The sequence below is a fragment of the Rissa tridactyla genome, chromosome 5, assembly GCF_028500815.1.
Source record: "Rissa tridactyla isolate bRisTri1 chromosome 5, bRisTri1.patW.cur.20221130, whole genome shotgun sequence".
NCBI classification, from domain to species: domain Eukaryota; kingdom Metazoa; phylum Chordata; class Aves; order Charadriiformes; family Laridae; genus Rissa; species Rissa tridactyla.
Window position 1 is genome coordinate 2,647,467 of NC_071470.1, and position 17,502 is coordinate 2,664,968.

Genomic DNA, 17,502 nt, shown 5'->3' on the forward strand with positions numbered 1-17,502 from the left:
CACCTTGATGAAATTCTATATGAACAGAGAAGAGAACAACTTAAGATACCATTAATCCAGGAGGTATTCTGAAACACTGGTTAGCATGAACTGACATGCCTCAGCTCCGCAAGTACGTAGAGGTAGCTACTACTTTTTAGAAGGAAAAGAAGGAAAAAAGTGTGAGAACAGGCAAAGACCGAGACCTTAATTCTCAGGATAAAGTTTTTAAAAAAATATATTTTATATAAAAAAAATCAACTATTTGTACTTTATCTTGCATTTCTCTCTTCTTTCTAACTCATGCCTGTGCATTGTGGCATAATCCAGCCTTGAATTCTTACTAGATCCCAAGTGTCACTCCCCTAAAACCAGAGGTTATGCTCCGAGGCTTTTTCTTGCAGTAATACGTAAGAAAGTCATGGCTATATTTCCGTTAAAATGAGCATGTACATAAATCCATGCACACACGTAGATCTGCCACTGTCACAAGAAAGTACATTTCCAAGTTTGGGCTTTACAACAACAGTTTCTCTAGCATTCAAACCTCGAAATAAAAATGTGAAGGGAAAATAAGAAGCTGAAAAGAAATTGAGAACATTAGTACAAATTAAAAACAAACAAAAACCCCAGTGGGATTCTGAAAAGCACCCAGGCACCCACCAGGAACATGTAAATATCTTTATTTTCCTTTCTAGAACCTAGAAGCACTCAGCTTGGATTGTTTTGGGTTCTTTTTTTTTGCTATTTTCTTGTAAAAAAGCATAGATTTTCCACTTTAAGACAGTACCTAACAGTAGAGAAGGCCTGTATGTGCTCTGATCTTGCGCTCCTCTGTCGTACCTTTGTCGAAGCGTGATCCCTTACGGGGAGTGCTGGTCAAACGCCGGTAGCTGAAAACTCACTTCCCTCTAACTACTGTTTCCTGGCGAGAATAAACTCTTGCAACCGTCATTACAACCGCTCTTCTTCTGGAAGCACGAGAAGCTGCCAGCAGTCAGCGTAATTTGACTTTATTATTGACTGTTGGGTTTTCATTTTCTAAAACCTGCTAATCGCGCAATTGATTAAACGATTAATATATTTACTTCCTAATATTTTTCTAGTCCACTGTTTGTGATCTGCGTCTGGATGAACAAATTCAACAATTTGGATTCAAATAGAATCTAATCTGGGTTTAGCTGGAAGATGTCAGAAAACATCCAGACTTTAACTGAATGAAAACGCAGAGGAGACGACCCAGCTTCCCTCTCTGGGCATTTTGCACTATTCACTTACCTTATAAAAAGTGTCTACAGTTAATCACAGTTCAGCTTCTAGTCATTGGCGTTCCGTAAAGCTACTGTTAGTCTCTAACGTATTTTTGTCCTACTAAATATTTATACATCATGAAATCATCACTCAGTTCTCCAGAACAAAGGGAAGGAGTTCTTCAGGTGTTTTAACAACAACTGCTTTGGTGCCAGATTTCCCCTGTGACTTTTTCATTCAAAATCACCAAAGAAATGAATTTGCTAATTCTGCAGACTGACAAATAACCCTTTATTTCCCCTTCCCATTCTGTTTTATTTTCACTCCTGGCATACGAAAAGGTCCAAAAAGATTTGCAGTCAAAGACTGCCTAAAAGCAGGCCTTTTTTTCAGAGTTTCAAATAGGAAAATATAGTTTTAGAGAGAAAGGTTGTCTACTCCTTCTTTGAAAAACTAAATACTTTTGGATAGCTTTTATGATTACTTTTGTTTTGAAAATAGTTGATTATAGTGATGTTTCCTTTAAGCCTCAATTGCACTGTAGCTCTTTCCGTGAAACAAATCCCACAAACAACATTATTCTTTGTTTTTCAATGACTTAAATCCTGTTTATCCACTGGGTAAAAAGGTAACGTTACTTTAGTTAACATTTTCTCCATGTGAAACAATACTAGCTCTTTTGTAAAATGCGTTCTGCTACTGCTAATGTGTGTAAGTTCACCTATCGTAATTGTAAAAGCTTCCAGCAATATTTAAAAAAAAAAAAAAAAATATTTTGAAGATAGGCTTGCTCATAATGCGAGGGGAAAGACAAGTCTCCTACTTACTGAGTTTGTGTTGCTGGCAAGGAACGCCTGATGATGGAATGAACTTGTCTGTAGACATCCAGCTTGGACATGCAGCGGCAGGACGTGTGATTGGCAAAGCTGACGGTTACGGGCTTGGGGCCGTGAGAGAGAGGCACCGTGATCTCAAACAGCTGCGGAAGGCAAGAGAAGGGTTTTTAAACATTCGGGAACAGGACAACTAAAAATAACGTACGGGCATACCAAGAAAGCTATAAGGAGCTGGAGGTTTTCTTCTCTGCCACCCTTCAGTGCCATATTCAACCATACCGCTAAATAATCACTGTGTGCAAAACGAACACAATAGTTCTGTTATGGCAATTAACATGTTTAGCGTTAAACTCTGTTACGTGCCTGTTTGCATACTATGACATTTAAACTAACATTGTTAAAAGAGGAAAATGTACAAAGAACTCATTTGTCCAGAGGAAATGACTTTAAATTGGCAGCCTTATGAAAAAATGTAAAGCGTAACGTTTGGAAAGTGCTTCAAAAAGTTGGAAAACAGGAATAATTTAAAAAGGGGCTCAATTACAACCTAATACATCAGTTGCACAACTACAAGAGCTTGTGTAAAACAGCGATACGTTGGACTGAGATCAAAACATTTTTGGATGAACAAGTTTTGAATTGCGGCATACTGTAGTTTTGACTTTCCAGCATTTATATCGACGCAAAATATATGGTTACCCTAACAGAATGCATCCTCAACAATTCATTTTTTTTCCAAGGTATTATGAAATAATCACTATTAATAAAATAATCATGTATATGAATGAATAAAATCCTAATTTTAGTGGGAAATAGAGTTCATCTGGTGGAAGAGGACAGCTTCAGCGAGACCGTGTGGGAAAACTGAACGCGTGATAACAGGCAAAGAGGGAGAGTCATTTCAGTACTCTATTCAGGATATGTATTTTAGCAAATTAAGATTTCACTGTGAGACTCAAATCTCAGCAGTCTCCTGAAAAGTGAGGGCAAATACTTTAGGTTAAAGTCTTAAAAACTATTTTTTGGAAGTATTTTTAATTGGATAATAGTGTACTGTTGCCTTTTAGGCATTTAGTGACTTTTCCAAATATATTTAAGAATATTTCTGCGTCTTCTAGGGACTTACTACCTTTAAGAACATGGCTATCGGTTATTATTCCAGTTTCGGTTGAGGAGACTGTATAACAAGACTTTAATTCTTAGTTGAAATCTACTCGCAATGCATTTTTATAATCAACAACTTGTTAGCATGGCACATAGGCAGCATGTCCATGTAATGAAAATGCTGGTAAATTTTCATGATTCCAAATGCGAAGTACAGCTACAGGATCTCCTGAAAACCTGACCTTGCACCCAAGTTGGCAAGCGAGGCCGGGTGCCAGCGAGCCCGCAGGGGCGGCAGGGTGGGATGTATCAACCCACTGCCCGCGAGGTAACAGGGCACTTGTGCAGCCGACAATAAAGCTCGTGCTACCGACATACCCAAATTACACAACTTAAAACTAAACTGTATAACGCGCTGTCGACTGTTATACATATTACCTATTTTTAAAAACAAATTTTGACATTATTTAGTAACCAGATCTTTAAAAAAGTATAGCGTTGGAAGTGTCATCATACAAGAATGGAAATGGCAAAAGTATTATATTTGCATTTTTTTCCTATTACAGAAGATTACAATGCTATTATTCTTGCTGCAAAAAGCACCACATCCCTTATTTTAGTTTTAAATTTTAAAATTTATTTTTTTTTACCCACTAGAATCTAAAAATGCAAACTGGCATATTGCCTTTTTAGAGAGAAAATCAAAAAAGAAAACATTTTCCTGCACCTTCCAAATATTGATGAAATAAACTATCCGTCTAGGCAGCTACCACGGAAAGAGTTTCTCTCATTAGAGAGACTCCTAGCCAAAGCATATTAATGTTTGGATTCTTGCTCCAGCTGCAAAATAAATAACACTTCTTAAAATTTTGGTCTTGAGTCATTAATAAGATAAGGGCACGAGTCCACGTCTGGTTTAAAGTTTGGTATCAATAAAGTGAATGCCTAAATCTGTCTCTGCTTCTCTCAAATGCAATTATCACCAGGCACACCTCCAGGGTTTGCACTACGTTCAACACAGACTTCTGGAAACAGACTTTATAATCAACTTTTTATTATAGTTATTATCCGTCTTGGCTTCCAAACCGATGTTGGCTCCTTTACCCTTATCTATTATAAAAGTTCCTTTAAATTAATCACAAAAGGCATTCTTACCAACATGCCTCATCCAAAAAGAGCAGAAATCGTAACAAAGAGCTACAATTTTCGTAATAACATTTTATATGAAAATAGCTTTATTCATGTCTTTTGAAAATATCCACCTGTTTGAAGGTTTTGTTGTAATGCACAATCTAACTAGGAAACTGGAGAGGAGGAAGGTGGTGGTGTAGATAAGGAGGCAGAAAGGACCATGTTTGTGAAACGTAGCTCTCATTTCTGCATTCAGTACACAATTGAGAAAATATATGCTGAGTTCTTTGGGTATTTGGTCAGTATTTTTAAATACTGACCTTTAATCAGATGACAGAACTCACCTACATACGCAAGACTCGTGTCTTTTCTTAAGCAAGTTGTGCTTTCAGAAGGACAGCCCAACTGTCAAGACCTCTGAAAGTCTGGACAGCTAAGGATCTACACATGCGAAAGCCTTTACTATATTAAATATATTGTAAGAAAATGGATTCTTAAAAGATATATATGAATTGTGGGACAGAAAAAAAGAGTACGGACTTAGTTACACGTGTAAAGAGAACCTTGTTTTTCTTTTATGGCAGCATGAACTTGCTTTTCCGAAGCTGAAGTAAAAACTCACTATGGGGAGAACTGATGGAACTCAGAAACTGAGAAGTGTGATTCTTTGCATGGACCAAACTGCAGCCAACTAGAAAAAAGGGCTTGTTCTCTTCTTCCTCTGGTGCCGGCGTAGATGAGTTTGACAGGCAGCCAAGTGCAGCAGACTCTGACTGCTGGAGATGGCAGTGTAGGACTATTGCTGTGATTCCAAACCCCCTGGAAGAGGTCCCCATCAGCCCAACTGTTCCCATCAACACTTCAGTGGTGCAATGCAAAAAAAGCCGTGTTAAACAATGGTAGACCAGCTCCCTTGACCTCATCGAAGTACCTTCAGTTTGTTCAACTAAATTCTCTTAATAGCAATGTATTTTACATCGCCCACTAGTAGCTACTCTTTATACATAAAATAAAAAACCCAAAGCCAACTATTTATGTTATAGATTATATCATGTTATGTTATATTAAGTATTACATTTCTAGCCCTCACTTTTGGAAAGTGCTTGAAACAATACATGAACTTAGCATTTTGAAAAAGAATATAAACCAGAGCTATTTTCCTTAATGTAAATGATGGAAGTGAAATATTGGGGTTGGAATTATTGATTTATACTTCCTACAATTTTTATTTGTCTGCACATGCTATTAGGATACCATCTTCTGATGCACACTGAAAAAGGAGGTATTTATTCTTCTCTGATGGGAATGAAAATACATCAAGAAGAGATTTCGCAAGAAATAAATTCTTGAAAAATAGTCTGTTACAGAAAATGTATTTAATAGTCAGAATAATCCTGTTTAAATAATCTCTGGCATTTTGAAATAAGATCCGTTCTAAAGAAAATCTACATTCTGCTCTCAGCTGCGATAGCAGCATCTCTAAATCCAATGAAGTTATCAAAGTGTAAGTGAATAAACCCTCGATATACATAAGCTGGGTTTGAATTACCATCTTAATAAATCATTTCAAATTAGGTAAGATCTGACCTTCTGGAATCCTTTCTGGTTTTGTTAGCATCTCTAATTTATTTCTTGCTCATCTTCTTCATCCAGCAGAACAATAAACTCAACATCTGTTGTCACTACAGGGCTCGTTTGGCAACACGTAACGGCAAAATGTCAACATCTAGAGAGGATATTTCTATGCGAAATGAAGCTTAACATCTGTGTATGCGGCTGGGTCTTGACTCCCTTCTTTTCTGGCACCACTGCTGGTTGTGGGTACCACTGCTGGTACCCACATTACCCATACAGGTACCATCAGATGGCTTCTATTTCTGTCCGATCCCTCCTTCATTAAAGGATTGGTTTTACTGTGTTCCTAGGGGCCCAAATCTTCTCTCCCTTCCCAGCTTCAAATCATAGTAAAAATTGGACTAACTCATGCTACAGGCAATAGGGAAAAGACGTTTCCTTCAGGTCTATTCACGGGCCAAGGCCTAAAGACAGACAGTCAGGACCAAAGACTGCAAAGAACAAGCTTCAGTTCCCAGAAGAACCCGAGACCCCACAGTAGTAGGGATTCGGGCAGTTTTTTCAGTGGAGAGCTTTTATTGCTCACAGTTTTGAGGAAAATGTTAGTAATTATAGTACCTTAAACTGCAAATTAAAGTACATTGCTAGAGTTAGACTCAACTTGTCCATGCTGTCCTATACTTTGTGCTCCCAACACTGCATTGAGGTCAGGAAAACAGTGGAAAACAACAAACAAAGCAATATTGACAGCATAACAAGGGAGTATTATATATAAAAAAACAGAACAACAGAAAACACCCCACAAAATTACAGCCAAAGCTCTGTCCTAACCTCTTCTACATCATAAACACAAGTCAGCAACATACTACTAATGGTGTGTAACACATATTAACGAAAGCTCTATGCAACTGAAGAACAGCTGACAAACATACATAGTTAATGCTTTTCACATGAACTTAATGCATCCCGTTCAGCCAGTCTAAGGCTGTTTTGGCACAGAAACCCAGCTTGCAGGTCTTCCATTTCTCACCGGTTCTAATAATTCTTTTCAAAGCCCTGTGTTCAGCCCTTTTCTCCTTAGGTCTTCACCCAATATGACAATTCTCCATGCCAACCTCCCCTCATTTCAGCCAAAGCTTCCCTTTCAGCCAGCCAGCCCACGATGCTTGATTTCCCTTCCCTCTTTTTGGGCTCCTTAGCATGATTTTTGGCATTCTGGCACACGCACATCTTGTCCTAGCTACTTTTGGATCACCCAGGTTCCTTCCTTCTCAACATGATAAAGGTGGGTGGATCAACCGACAGGCTCTCCCTAGAAGATGGGATTTGGGTGCCTAGATCTGAAACTGCATCAGATTTTTGTTAAGCTCCAAATTATAAAGAATTCTAGTGACAAATATATCCAAGTCTCCCAACAATTCCATGTGCTGCCTTGATTTCTTTTTTAACACTTAAAAGTATGCAGACTGTCTGAAAGATAACAAAACACACATTCCTAACACCAACAAGTGTCACATCCTTTACCTAAAATAATGGAACGTGAATCTTTTTTCAGAGATAAAAAAAACCAGACAATTTTTGTTTTATAAACCGATAAAGCCATATACACTTCTCTCTCACCCCAGTCTAACAAAACGTGGAACCACCACTTTCGCTGAAGTTTTAAAACAAAAAGCTAAAAAGTAAAAGTAACATGTCAAGCTGAGTCGGGTATCTGGCAGCAAAAATTTTAACCCTTATTGTTAAAGAACAGCAAAGCTAGGCTGAGAAAGACAACAGAGTTTATAATGGAGTATATTGGATAATCTTAATATTCGGCTGCTTTAACTGGAGTTGCTTACCTTGAACAAGACTATGCGTGACTATAAATGCTTTTCCCCCATTTTTCTGTGTCTTGAAAAAATTCAAGAGCTTTGTATAGTAAATGACTAAAATAGAAATTTAGTGCTAAAGCCATGGCAGTCATTAATGCTATATGGATTTTTTTTCTAAAAATTTTGATTGCAGGAATTTTTTTTAAACTATTTTTTAAGAATATGTATTTTATGTAGTTCCCACTGGCCATTATCAAGAGGACATTAGATCTGTCTCTCAACCTAGACAAACCTGAAATATTCATCTTCAGTAATGAAGGAAGGTGATTTTTCTTCATACATTTGGATTACGCAATCTGTAATAAAGTGTATTTTAGGCTTAATGCTTAACCTTCGTTCCACTGCACCAGCCAAAATTAAAAGGCAGCATATCGTACAGACCTGAACGTCAGCTTCTTATGCTTGTATTTTCTGCCTCCCAGTACAGGCAGGTATATAATTAAAGAACTTTTCAGACTAATACAAAAGTAAGGGAATAATTAGATCCCTTTCACAATGATGTGTGCAACTACAAACAATCTTTTTACCCTGGATTTTCATTCTTTTACAGGCAATTTTTTTTTAAATCCTTGAAGATCAGCGCATATGCTCAGGTGAGAAGCACAGCAAGGGGACACCGGGCAAAGGTGTCTCTGAATTGCTCTACCCAACCAGCCTTGGCCCTTGGCACTCCACAACCTGCAATTACTGCGATGCCAAGGGCACCAGTCCCCCTTCTTCCCAACCTTCCAAAAGCGCTATCAGAATCCCTGTAAAAAAAATATTCCCGTATATTCCTCCTCACTGATCCTTAGGAAGGCACGTATTTTTGATTCACTGCATTGATAACTCCTTCTTTAGACTGGAAGGACTTCATGCCGTACTTTCCAGAAAAAACCTGTTGATTTCTGTACGAAGTATTTCTTTGCTTCAGTGGCTAAGTTTATTTATTCAGCACTATCATCACATGTGCCAATATCCATTGTATCAGCACAAATGCAATTATTATTATGACCACTGACATTTGAAATATAAAATAATCAAAACTCTTATTTTCCTATCAGGATGAGGGAAGCTTATCATTCTAGACACTTTTCAAACTCAGGATTGATGTATGATTTCTTTCCCAGATTACATTAACTACGTGACGTTCTTCTGATGGACTGTGGCTTATTTTAGGAAGTTTCCCTTAAATTGATTGACTCTCAGTTTCCATCACTTGTGATCTTTGCACTTCCTAAAGTGCCAGCAAGGCTGGCCAAATATAACCACTGCAACAGAGCACTATGTGTCTGGAGAGATTTTTTGAGCTAAGGATATAAGACTGTTTGATTTAAAAACTCCAAACGTTTCTATACTGGAAAGAATGAAAATAAGCTATTTGAAAAATGGTACATCATCGTTATTTGTTTTAGTATCTTTTTTGAAAAAAAGAGTATTTTAAGGCTCATTTGTGATACAACAACAGGTAACTTATCTGTTATAATACATCTCATATCGGTTTAATATGCTTGGGCTCCTTATTCTATCTTTTTATATTTTAATCCCTTTTTTCCCCAGAAATTTTAACCAAAACCACTTGGAATTTATACTGATATATCTCCCACTATTAATAGTACCTACTATATCATAGAATCATGGAATGGCTTGGGTTGGAAGGGACCTTAAAGATCATCTAGTTCCATCCCCCTATCCTATATCATTATAATCATCACTCTAACACAGAAAAATGCATGGGAAAAGGCATAAATGGTAAAGTTCGAAACGACTGAAAATTCTTGTGACATATGCATCTTCAAATTGTGTAAAGGAACACCATGTACATCTCAAATATGGGAAACAATTTCAAGCTGTTAGCGTGTTTCCTGTGAGAACAGCTCCTCTAAATCTAATTTCAAACTGCTTAGAAAGATGTTTTCCCTTGAGGGACTATTACTGTAACCATGAAACAAGAAGATTTAGGACCTTCACATCAAATGATCTGAAAGAAGCCAAAAAACTGTCCATTCTGCCAGCCAAGAGGAAGAATGGAATGAGATGGCTCTCTGACATCTGCTCACTGCGTCTTTTCAACCTACAAGCAAGTACCCACAGGTGGGGCATAAAAATGTACAGCTGAGGGACAGGCTGTTGCTCCACAAGGTAGCTCCAATCTTTGTAACTGCTGTTGAATTCCTCGTGCCATGGAAACAGAGAACAGCCGTTTGATTAACAACGAATTAGAGAAAAAAACAACACAACCGCAGCACAAAGCCAATATCCAACCAACCACCCTTCCCATAGACCTTCACCAGAGAAGCCACCACTTACAAAGCTGGGCTATTGCAGTGTCACGGACCAAGAAGAAGGAAAAGATCCACTGCATTTTATGAATTAGCCTAGGGTGTCCTCAAATGTTTGTATAGACGTTGCACCACATCTTAATTAAGAAATTGTCTCACATCCCAGTCATGATTTTATAAACACCCCTCAGGAACTACAGAAACAGTCTTTGTGGAAAAATTGGTATCAAAAGCAAAACAGAGTGTTTTTCTATTTTTCTCTTAATAAAGTTAAGTAGCTAGAAAGGAGGAGCACAGCCCGAACTAGAGAACTATTGACCTCTCTCCGGCCCACCACAGTGTTCCACAAGCCAATCTGGGAACATCTGACCTAGTCCATTCTCCTGCCATTTGCTCCCCATAAAAATAACTTCTATGATTTACTTTTTTTTTTTTTAATTAATTTTCATGAAAGCTGATATCAACTTTCATTAGATTTGCATGTCTGGAACCAATGCTAGTGCTTGCCGTCACAGTAAGACCTCCAGCTGAAAAGTTAATTTCCCATCGAGGACTTTGTCTGCAGACCGAACAGTATGAAGTTATCTCACAGAGTTTATGCACCAAAAATAAAGCTACAAAAATGGTGATTTATGAAAAAAAAATAAATAAATGCTTGGTTACTAACCATTTGTTCTCATTTCATTCAGGAAATAAAAGGAAAACAGTAGTGAAAATAGGTGTGTAGGGTACCCGAATTCCACAGAAGGGTCTTGAATCCAATACTTTTTTCTTCCTAATTCTCATATGATACAGGGTAAGCTGTGGCCATGTAACTTTAAAAAGATTTGAGATGATGACAGATGAAGAGATATAGCTATAGCTCTCTTCCTTTATAAGGTTTTTTTTAAAAAAAGCTGCATTCTGTCAAAGAACCAGATAAAACTGGAAAGCAGAAGCAAGATAGAAAACTCAGAGATTAAATTGCTTGCTTTTACAGAATAGGTAAGAAAACAAAACAATGCTATTGCCCCTTCCGTCTTTCTGATAAACCCTTGAACATTCTCCTTTCCGGAGTCTCTCAAATCTTTAACTGCTCCTGTATCGTATCGTCACCAATGACATCAGGAACTTAAAAAAGCAGTTCAGTACTCAGTCTGAACATTTTCTACTAGGCAAAAAAATAATTACTTCACTCAATAGATTCGAACAGAAAGATGAATACAAAGGGATTATTTACCCCAGACTGACATGGTGCTCAAAGACCAGGAAATCTGTGCTGAATGCAATAACTCTCTCTGTAACTAGATCATCCTTTATCCAAGTCAGATAAACTTTATAAATACATGCTGGGGAAAAAAAAAAAGAAAAGAAAGCTCATATTTCTTGGTTTATAACATGAAAATTATATTTGCATCTTTCAAGCAACTGGAATTAGGACAGTTGTTTGTGGGAATAACTATGGGCTTGAACAAGTGTTGTAGTTTTCCTTGTTTAAGCTATTTAAGTTACATTGTTCTTGATCGATTTGTATAATTTTTGTGGCTGTCTGCTGCTATCTTAAATTTAGGACTGAAAATTCTTGCTAGAACATACCATTTCAGACAGAGAGATTTGGGGAGAAATGAGGACAGAAAATGTATTAAAATAAAAGACTTGGTTTTTTTTCTGTTTTCTTTACATCTCCCTTTCCTACTCCCCTCTCAAGATGGCGCAGAGCACAAAGAAGTTTCATGGTAAAGGAACAACATGTCCATGGGCCACGATTTTATAGTTGGCCACGCAGCTGTGCGTCTTCCCTACAAACATGCACTGCATCTTCAGCTAGATGAATCTACTTGAAAAAGGAAGCAGGGTGTACACTAAAATTAGTTTCCTTCAACGTATTGGAAAGATGAGGTAAAAAGCGAAAAAGCCAACAACCACCAAAAAAACCCTACCAAACGCTGTAACAAAAGCAAAATACCCTAGCAAACATTTTGAAGTACGGCTATTTTTACACGATTTTTGAGGGAAACGTTGAAAGATAATCGCGATAAATGTTACAGCTACTTAAAACAGGATAATGCGTGTATGCTTTTCCCTTAAAGGCAGCTCACGGGCTCAATGCATCACCTCTGCACACTCCTACCGGATCACCAGCCCTGACCTTGAGGAATAAAAACTGCACATACACCTGAGGAAGATGCATGAAAACAATATGTGTATATATATACACACACACTAATATCCCCTAATACAGTAAAAGTTGAGTTCCTAAAAGGCTTTATTTGCAACGTGTATCCTGTCTGGATGTCCTAAAATTGTCTTCAGTTGAAATTACAACTAATCCCAACTAATGAAATTACAAGCTAGTTTTCCAGAGGGCTTGCCTCATACAGCAGGCAAATAATAGCAGATGCAAAAAAAAACCGGATAGAATTAAGTTTCATGGATAATCTCAAACCTGAGAATGGGACATCATAATTATTTTTTTTTTCCCCCTTAAAAAAAAAAAAGAAAAAAAAAAAGAATACGTTTTGGGGAATAGTGTTAAACATTTTCTTCCGGGCAGTAATCTCTTCATCTGTTTTTCCTGTGTATTCTGGAATTATTTTTTTCCTCCCCCCTAGTAGCAATACGGTGGTTTAAAATACGCGTGATCTTAAATGGATTTGCACGGAGCACTTGGACTGTAATAAGAGTGAGAACTTACTGTCTTGCTGATGTAATTTGTGCTGATATTCATACACTGGAGTCCTTCGCTATTGCAGCAACCTCCACATCTGTAGATGGATACACATGGGGGTTTAAAGAAGGTGTTTGTAGTTGCTCCAAACTCTTTTCCCACATCCACACACACTTCACGTGGCATGCACTGAGTTTTTCTCCATTCAGTATCAATACCTGCCAAGTTATAGGGAATTTGATTTGTTATAAAGTAACTGTTTCAAAGCAATACTCTCCTGCAGGATGTTAGTAGGATTTTTTTTTTTTTAAGTTTAGAACCAGAACATGCATTGCTAGAGTCACACCCTTTATTCAGTGAAGTACACCTCGCTCTGTGTCAACTTCTAGCTAATTTTTCTTCTTCGTAGGGATGTGACATATTGTCACGGAGCAGAAGAAAAGTCACAGCAGCACTAAGAGGGCACCTAACAAGGTTGGGCAGGCCTTACAACACAGGATCATAGAATGGTTTGGGCTGGAAGGGACCTTAAAGCTCACCCAGTGCCACCCCCTGCCCTGGGCAGGGACACCTCCCACCAGCCCAGGTTGCTCCAAGCCCCGTCCAACCTGGCCTTGAACCCCTCCAGGGATGGGGCAGCCACAGCTTCTCTGGGCACCCTGGGCCAGGGGCTCACCGCCCTCACAGCCAAGAATTTCTGCCTCACATCTCATCTCAGTCTCCCCTCTGTCAGTGTAAAACCCTTCCCCCTCATCCCATGGCTCCCCTCCCTGCTCCAGAGTCCCTCCCCAGCTTTCCTGGAGCCCCTTCAGGGACTGGAAGGGGCTGGAAGGTCTCCCCGGAGCCTTCTCTTCTCCAGGCTGAACCCCCCCAGCTCTCTCAGCCTGTCCTCCCAGCAGAGGGGCTCCAGCCCTCCCAGCATCTCCGGGGCCTCCTCTGGCCCCGCTCCAACAGCTCCGTGTCCTTCTGCTGTTGGTGCCCCAGGGCTGGAGGCAGCACTGCAGGGGGGTCTCACAGAGCGGAGCAGAGGGGCAGAATCCCCCCCTCGCCCTGCTGGCTAAAGCTGTACCATGTTCTTTCTCCTATGCCTGGGCTGAGTCTCACCTTGACTGAAGCCTAAAGAAGTGCTGCACATCTCCACAAAGTAATTTGACCTGGTCCCACACAATGCTTTGCTTGGATACTATATATTAAAAAAATTAAATTTGATGCCTACACACTTAATGTGAAATTAATTTGAATATATGTTTACTTTGTTAACCATAAGAGTATAATTTAAAGCAAAAGGTTATTATTTAGCAATTATATACACCATATGATTTAATCCGGAAAGTGATATTTTTGCCCAGATTATCCACCCAAATCTGGGCAAACGTTTCTCATCGTGGCATAGTGCCTTTCGCCAAATATAACCTTGCACTGAACAGCCGTGAAACTTGCAGCTGTACGGGCCCATGCATTCTCTTTTGGTGGCAGTTTTTGGTAGGCTATTCAACAAAAATGGAAATTTCACCTAAGGTGTACAAGATTTCTCCATAAAGATACATGATTCCCAATATCGTGTCAAAGACTACACCTCCTGCCATTAATCCTGTGTTGCTCTGTCAATATTCACCTGTTCGAAAGCTGGTTTTGGCTGGTTTGAGCATAACATCATGACAACTGCCTTCTTGTAACAGGGAAAAGCTACAAGTGGATTGATTACTTGGCGTTCGAAAGCAATAACGTGTAAGAGAAGAAAGCTTTACCAGCCGTGATGTAATTGCAGAAAATGAGCAGAAACAGTTGAATGAATCCAACCGTTAGTGCCCTCTTCGCTTTCTGCAAAATCGTTACAGCCTCTACAAGGCAGGATTCCTTATACCTGCAGACAAACACACAACTTCCTATATTTACCCAGCTGAGAAAGCAGTTTGCACCTTTCTTACAACGGAGGTACCAAAAATACGCCCGTGGAGCAATTTATTTCATTATGGAAGGTTGACTGTCAATGGTTTTGTATTACAGACGTGACCTCAAATCAAACTGCTGAGGTTGGTTTCCTGCCGATGCTTAGCTTTGAAAATATTGAGAAGCCTTCGGATTTTAATTTATCGTGTGTTAGAAGGTGTTTCGTGTCCTGTACTTACTTTTCAGGATCTCTGCATTATAGTGTGCTGCGGCAAATTTCAGGGAATCATCTGATCTCGTGTCAAAGGTGGAGTGTTCCCTGTTGTGTTGCCAACCTCCTTTCCTCAATTGACATTTGAACATTTTCCAGTATTCTGGGTAAAGTACTGTCATGAGTTCATCCACACTGGACACAGACCGCAACTGCTCTTCCAGGTCTTTGCTTGCATGAGCCTGTCAAAGTAACATGCAAGATTAATTACTTTCTCTATTACACAAGGTTTGCTGGAAACCAGCCTGAAAAACAACTCAAACATTGTAAAATAAAGCTGTGCTCAAAGGGGCCCTCGTCACAAAAAACGCTTTTGTCAGTCAATGCCAACACTACCATCTTGACAACTGCTGAAATGTTTTGCTTCTGCCACTATTTCTTTATCATACTTGTTCAAAACATCGGTGTGAGAAAGGAGTTATAGAATTAAGCCTATACAAGTACCATTTGCAGATTGAAAGAAAAAACAAAAACGCATTCTTATGCTGGAAATAAAAGTTTTCACGATAAAATTTTGAAAGCTTAAACCCCAAAATACTTAAATGATATTCATATTATTTTATATCACATACTTTTAAACTAACACCAAATTTTTGCCCATTTTCCCTTAGTCCAAGAAAACCAAAACACCCAGAAACACAAAAACCGTGCAATTAGAAAAAACAAGAAAATAATTTGTGTTATTTTGTACCTTTTAAGGCAATATCTTAATAAGCAAATTCTATTATAAAACACTAATCCTTAAATCAGTAGGAGTCGAGGACTTTGGTACCTTTAAGAATCTGAACTGCCCACTCTCTCTCCCTGCTAAGCGTTTCAAGAGAAACTCTTCGGGACTCTAAGCACCACACTCTTTAACTTCTTGTTTCAAGAGTCGCCTCAAAGCCTGGACTTGCACTTTCTTATTTGCTGGCTTTTACACAAACTCACTGCAATTCCATTTCCCTGAAAAAGACTCAGATTTACCCTCTAATTTCTCACTTATCTGGAGGATTCCTCTATCCTCTTAGATGAAACAACAGATTGCATCAAAGAAACGCTGTTACTCCCTGCCCACCCTCTCTCGTCCATCAGTCGCTGACTTCCCAAAGGGCAGGTCAGTGAGGAGAAGGAAAAGTAGTGAAGAACCTCTCGCCACCTTCTCAGCCTAGGTGGCCCTTAGATGGCAGTATGAGACATGAAATATAGAGGTACACTTCGTAAAAAAGAGCCTAGCGACTGGCTGCAGGCTCCACCAGAGAACTGCTGCCCTGGGCCAAGAAACACCAGGCTGTAACAGCGTGAAACTCTGCCTAGAGCCAGAAATATGAAACTATAGCAATTGACATTTAAGGTTTCGTATCAAACTCCACTATTAAAAAAAAAAGGAATCCTTTCAATTAAGTTAATTTGAACACTACGCAAGTAAAACGGCTGGTTCTGAACTATCTGACCTGAACCAAGACGGCTCCTTGTCTCACAAACAACTCGCAGGGCATAAAACGGCACAAGCTCTTGCATCCTCACCAGGTACCAAACCCAGGAGAAACACCGTGGTAAGACAGAGTCACAGACCTCATTTCTGCAACTACAGAACCCAAAGCTAATACAGATTTCAATGTCATTCTATACGGCCAAGTGCTATGGAGTAAAAAAAAAAAAAAAAATGTTTTCACTAAAGCCTCACTAACTAACTGCAGTGTCACGATGGACTGCTTTGTTCTGGGAGATTTCAACTACCAAGCTATCAGTCTCAGAAACATGCTCATTCGGGACTTCAACTCTTTCTTTGCCTCCGTAGGATGGGCCTACTCTGCCCCAAGCCACCCAGCAAGCAGTATCTCGGGACCTTGCCTTCAAATTTGTTGGCAATGCAGAGCACCTGGCTCCCCACCAGCCCCACTCGCCTCGCAGGACGCCACACAGGTTCTCAATCAGCAGGTCACGGACAAAAATCCAAGAGGAACAAACAACTCATTGCCCACCACATGACGAGAATATGCTTAGTACAGGAGGGCACGGCATGGAGGCGGCGCGTAGATCCTGTCCCAAGGCTGGATGGCAGTCCATTACGTAAAAGGCACAGGAATGGAAGCTCCGTTTAGTCACCCATTAGCCAATTCTGGAAGGTCCCAGCAGATCATGGGGGTGACAAGAGAAGAGAATCCAACCAAAGGTTCACCAACCTTTGATGAACCCCTTAAAAGCCTGTGCAGCCCACTGTGGACAAGATGTTAGGTGTTGCTATTTCAGATATTCAAGGCACAGGCCTAGATCATCAGAAAAATAAGTACCGAAACTCAAAATTACATCGTTTGTAAGAAGCCAGGGTATGGAGAGGGAAAGAGGATATATTTGTTAGAAATAATGTGTGTTGATGAAATCCTCTTTGATCAGGAAATCAAGTCGCGTCTTTCCAGCTGGACAGAAAATTTGGTATAAGTATATAAATATTTATGAATATAAGTAAAAACATGAATAAATGAGTAGCTTTCATAAAGTATTGTATCAAATTTAATAAAGTATTGTTTTCAGATGCATTTCTTTCTGGATATTCCATGGGCCAGCATGCCCTGTGAAGGATAGAGAATGCGCCTACAACATGAAGTGCTCACTTAATACGAACAAAAGTAAAACAATTTCTGGAGCAGATATATAAAATTACTTTTTTAAAAGAAATGAATCACCGTTATTGTATCCGAAT

The 17,502-nt window shown here is 39.2% G+C and overlaps 1 protein-coding gene across 3 annotated transcripts in view; it reads right to left on the reverse strand.

Annotated features, from left to right (window-relative positions):
* Nucleotides 1–17,502, reverse strand: part of VEGFC (vascular endothelial growth factor C) — an 85,053-nt gene that overhangs the window by 11,286 nt on the left and 56,265 nt on the right. For all 3 annotated transcript variants that reach the window (XM_054202480.1, XM_054202478.1, XM_054202477.1), the window contains exons 2-4: nt 14,788–15,001; nt 12,686–12,876; nt 2,058–2,209 (exon numbers count right to left, since the gene is read on the reverse strand). In XM_054202480.1, coding sequence (XP_054058455.1) covers nt 2,058–2,209; nt 12,686–12,876; nt 14,788–14,941 — 497 coding nt within the window. In that variant the 5' untranslated portion in view covers nt 14,942–15,001. The remainder of the gene's footprint in view (nt 1–2,057; nt 2,210–12,685; nt 12,877–14,787; nt 15,002–17,502) is intronic.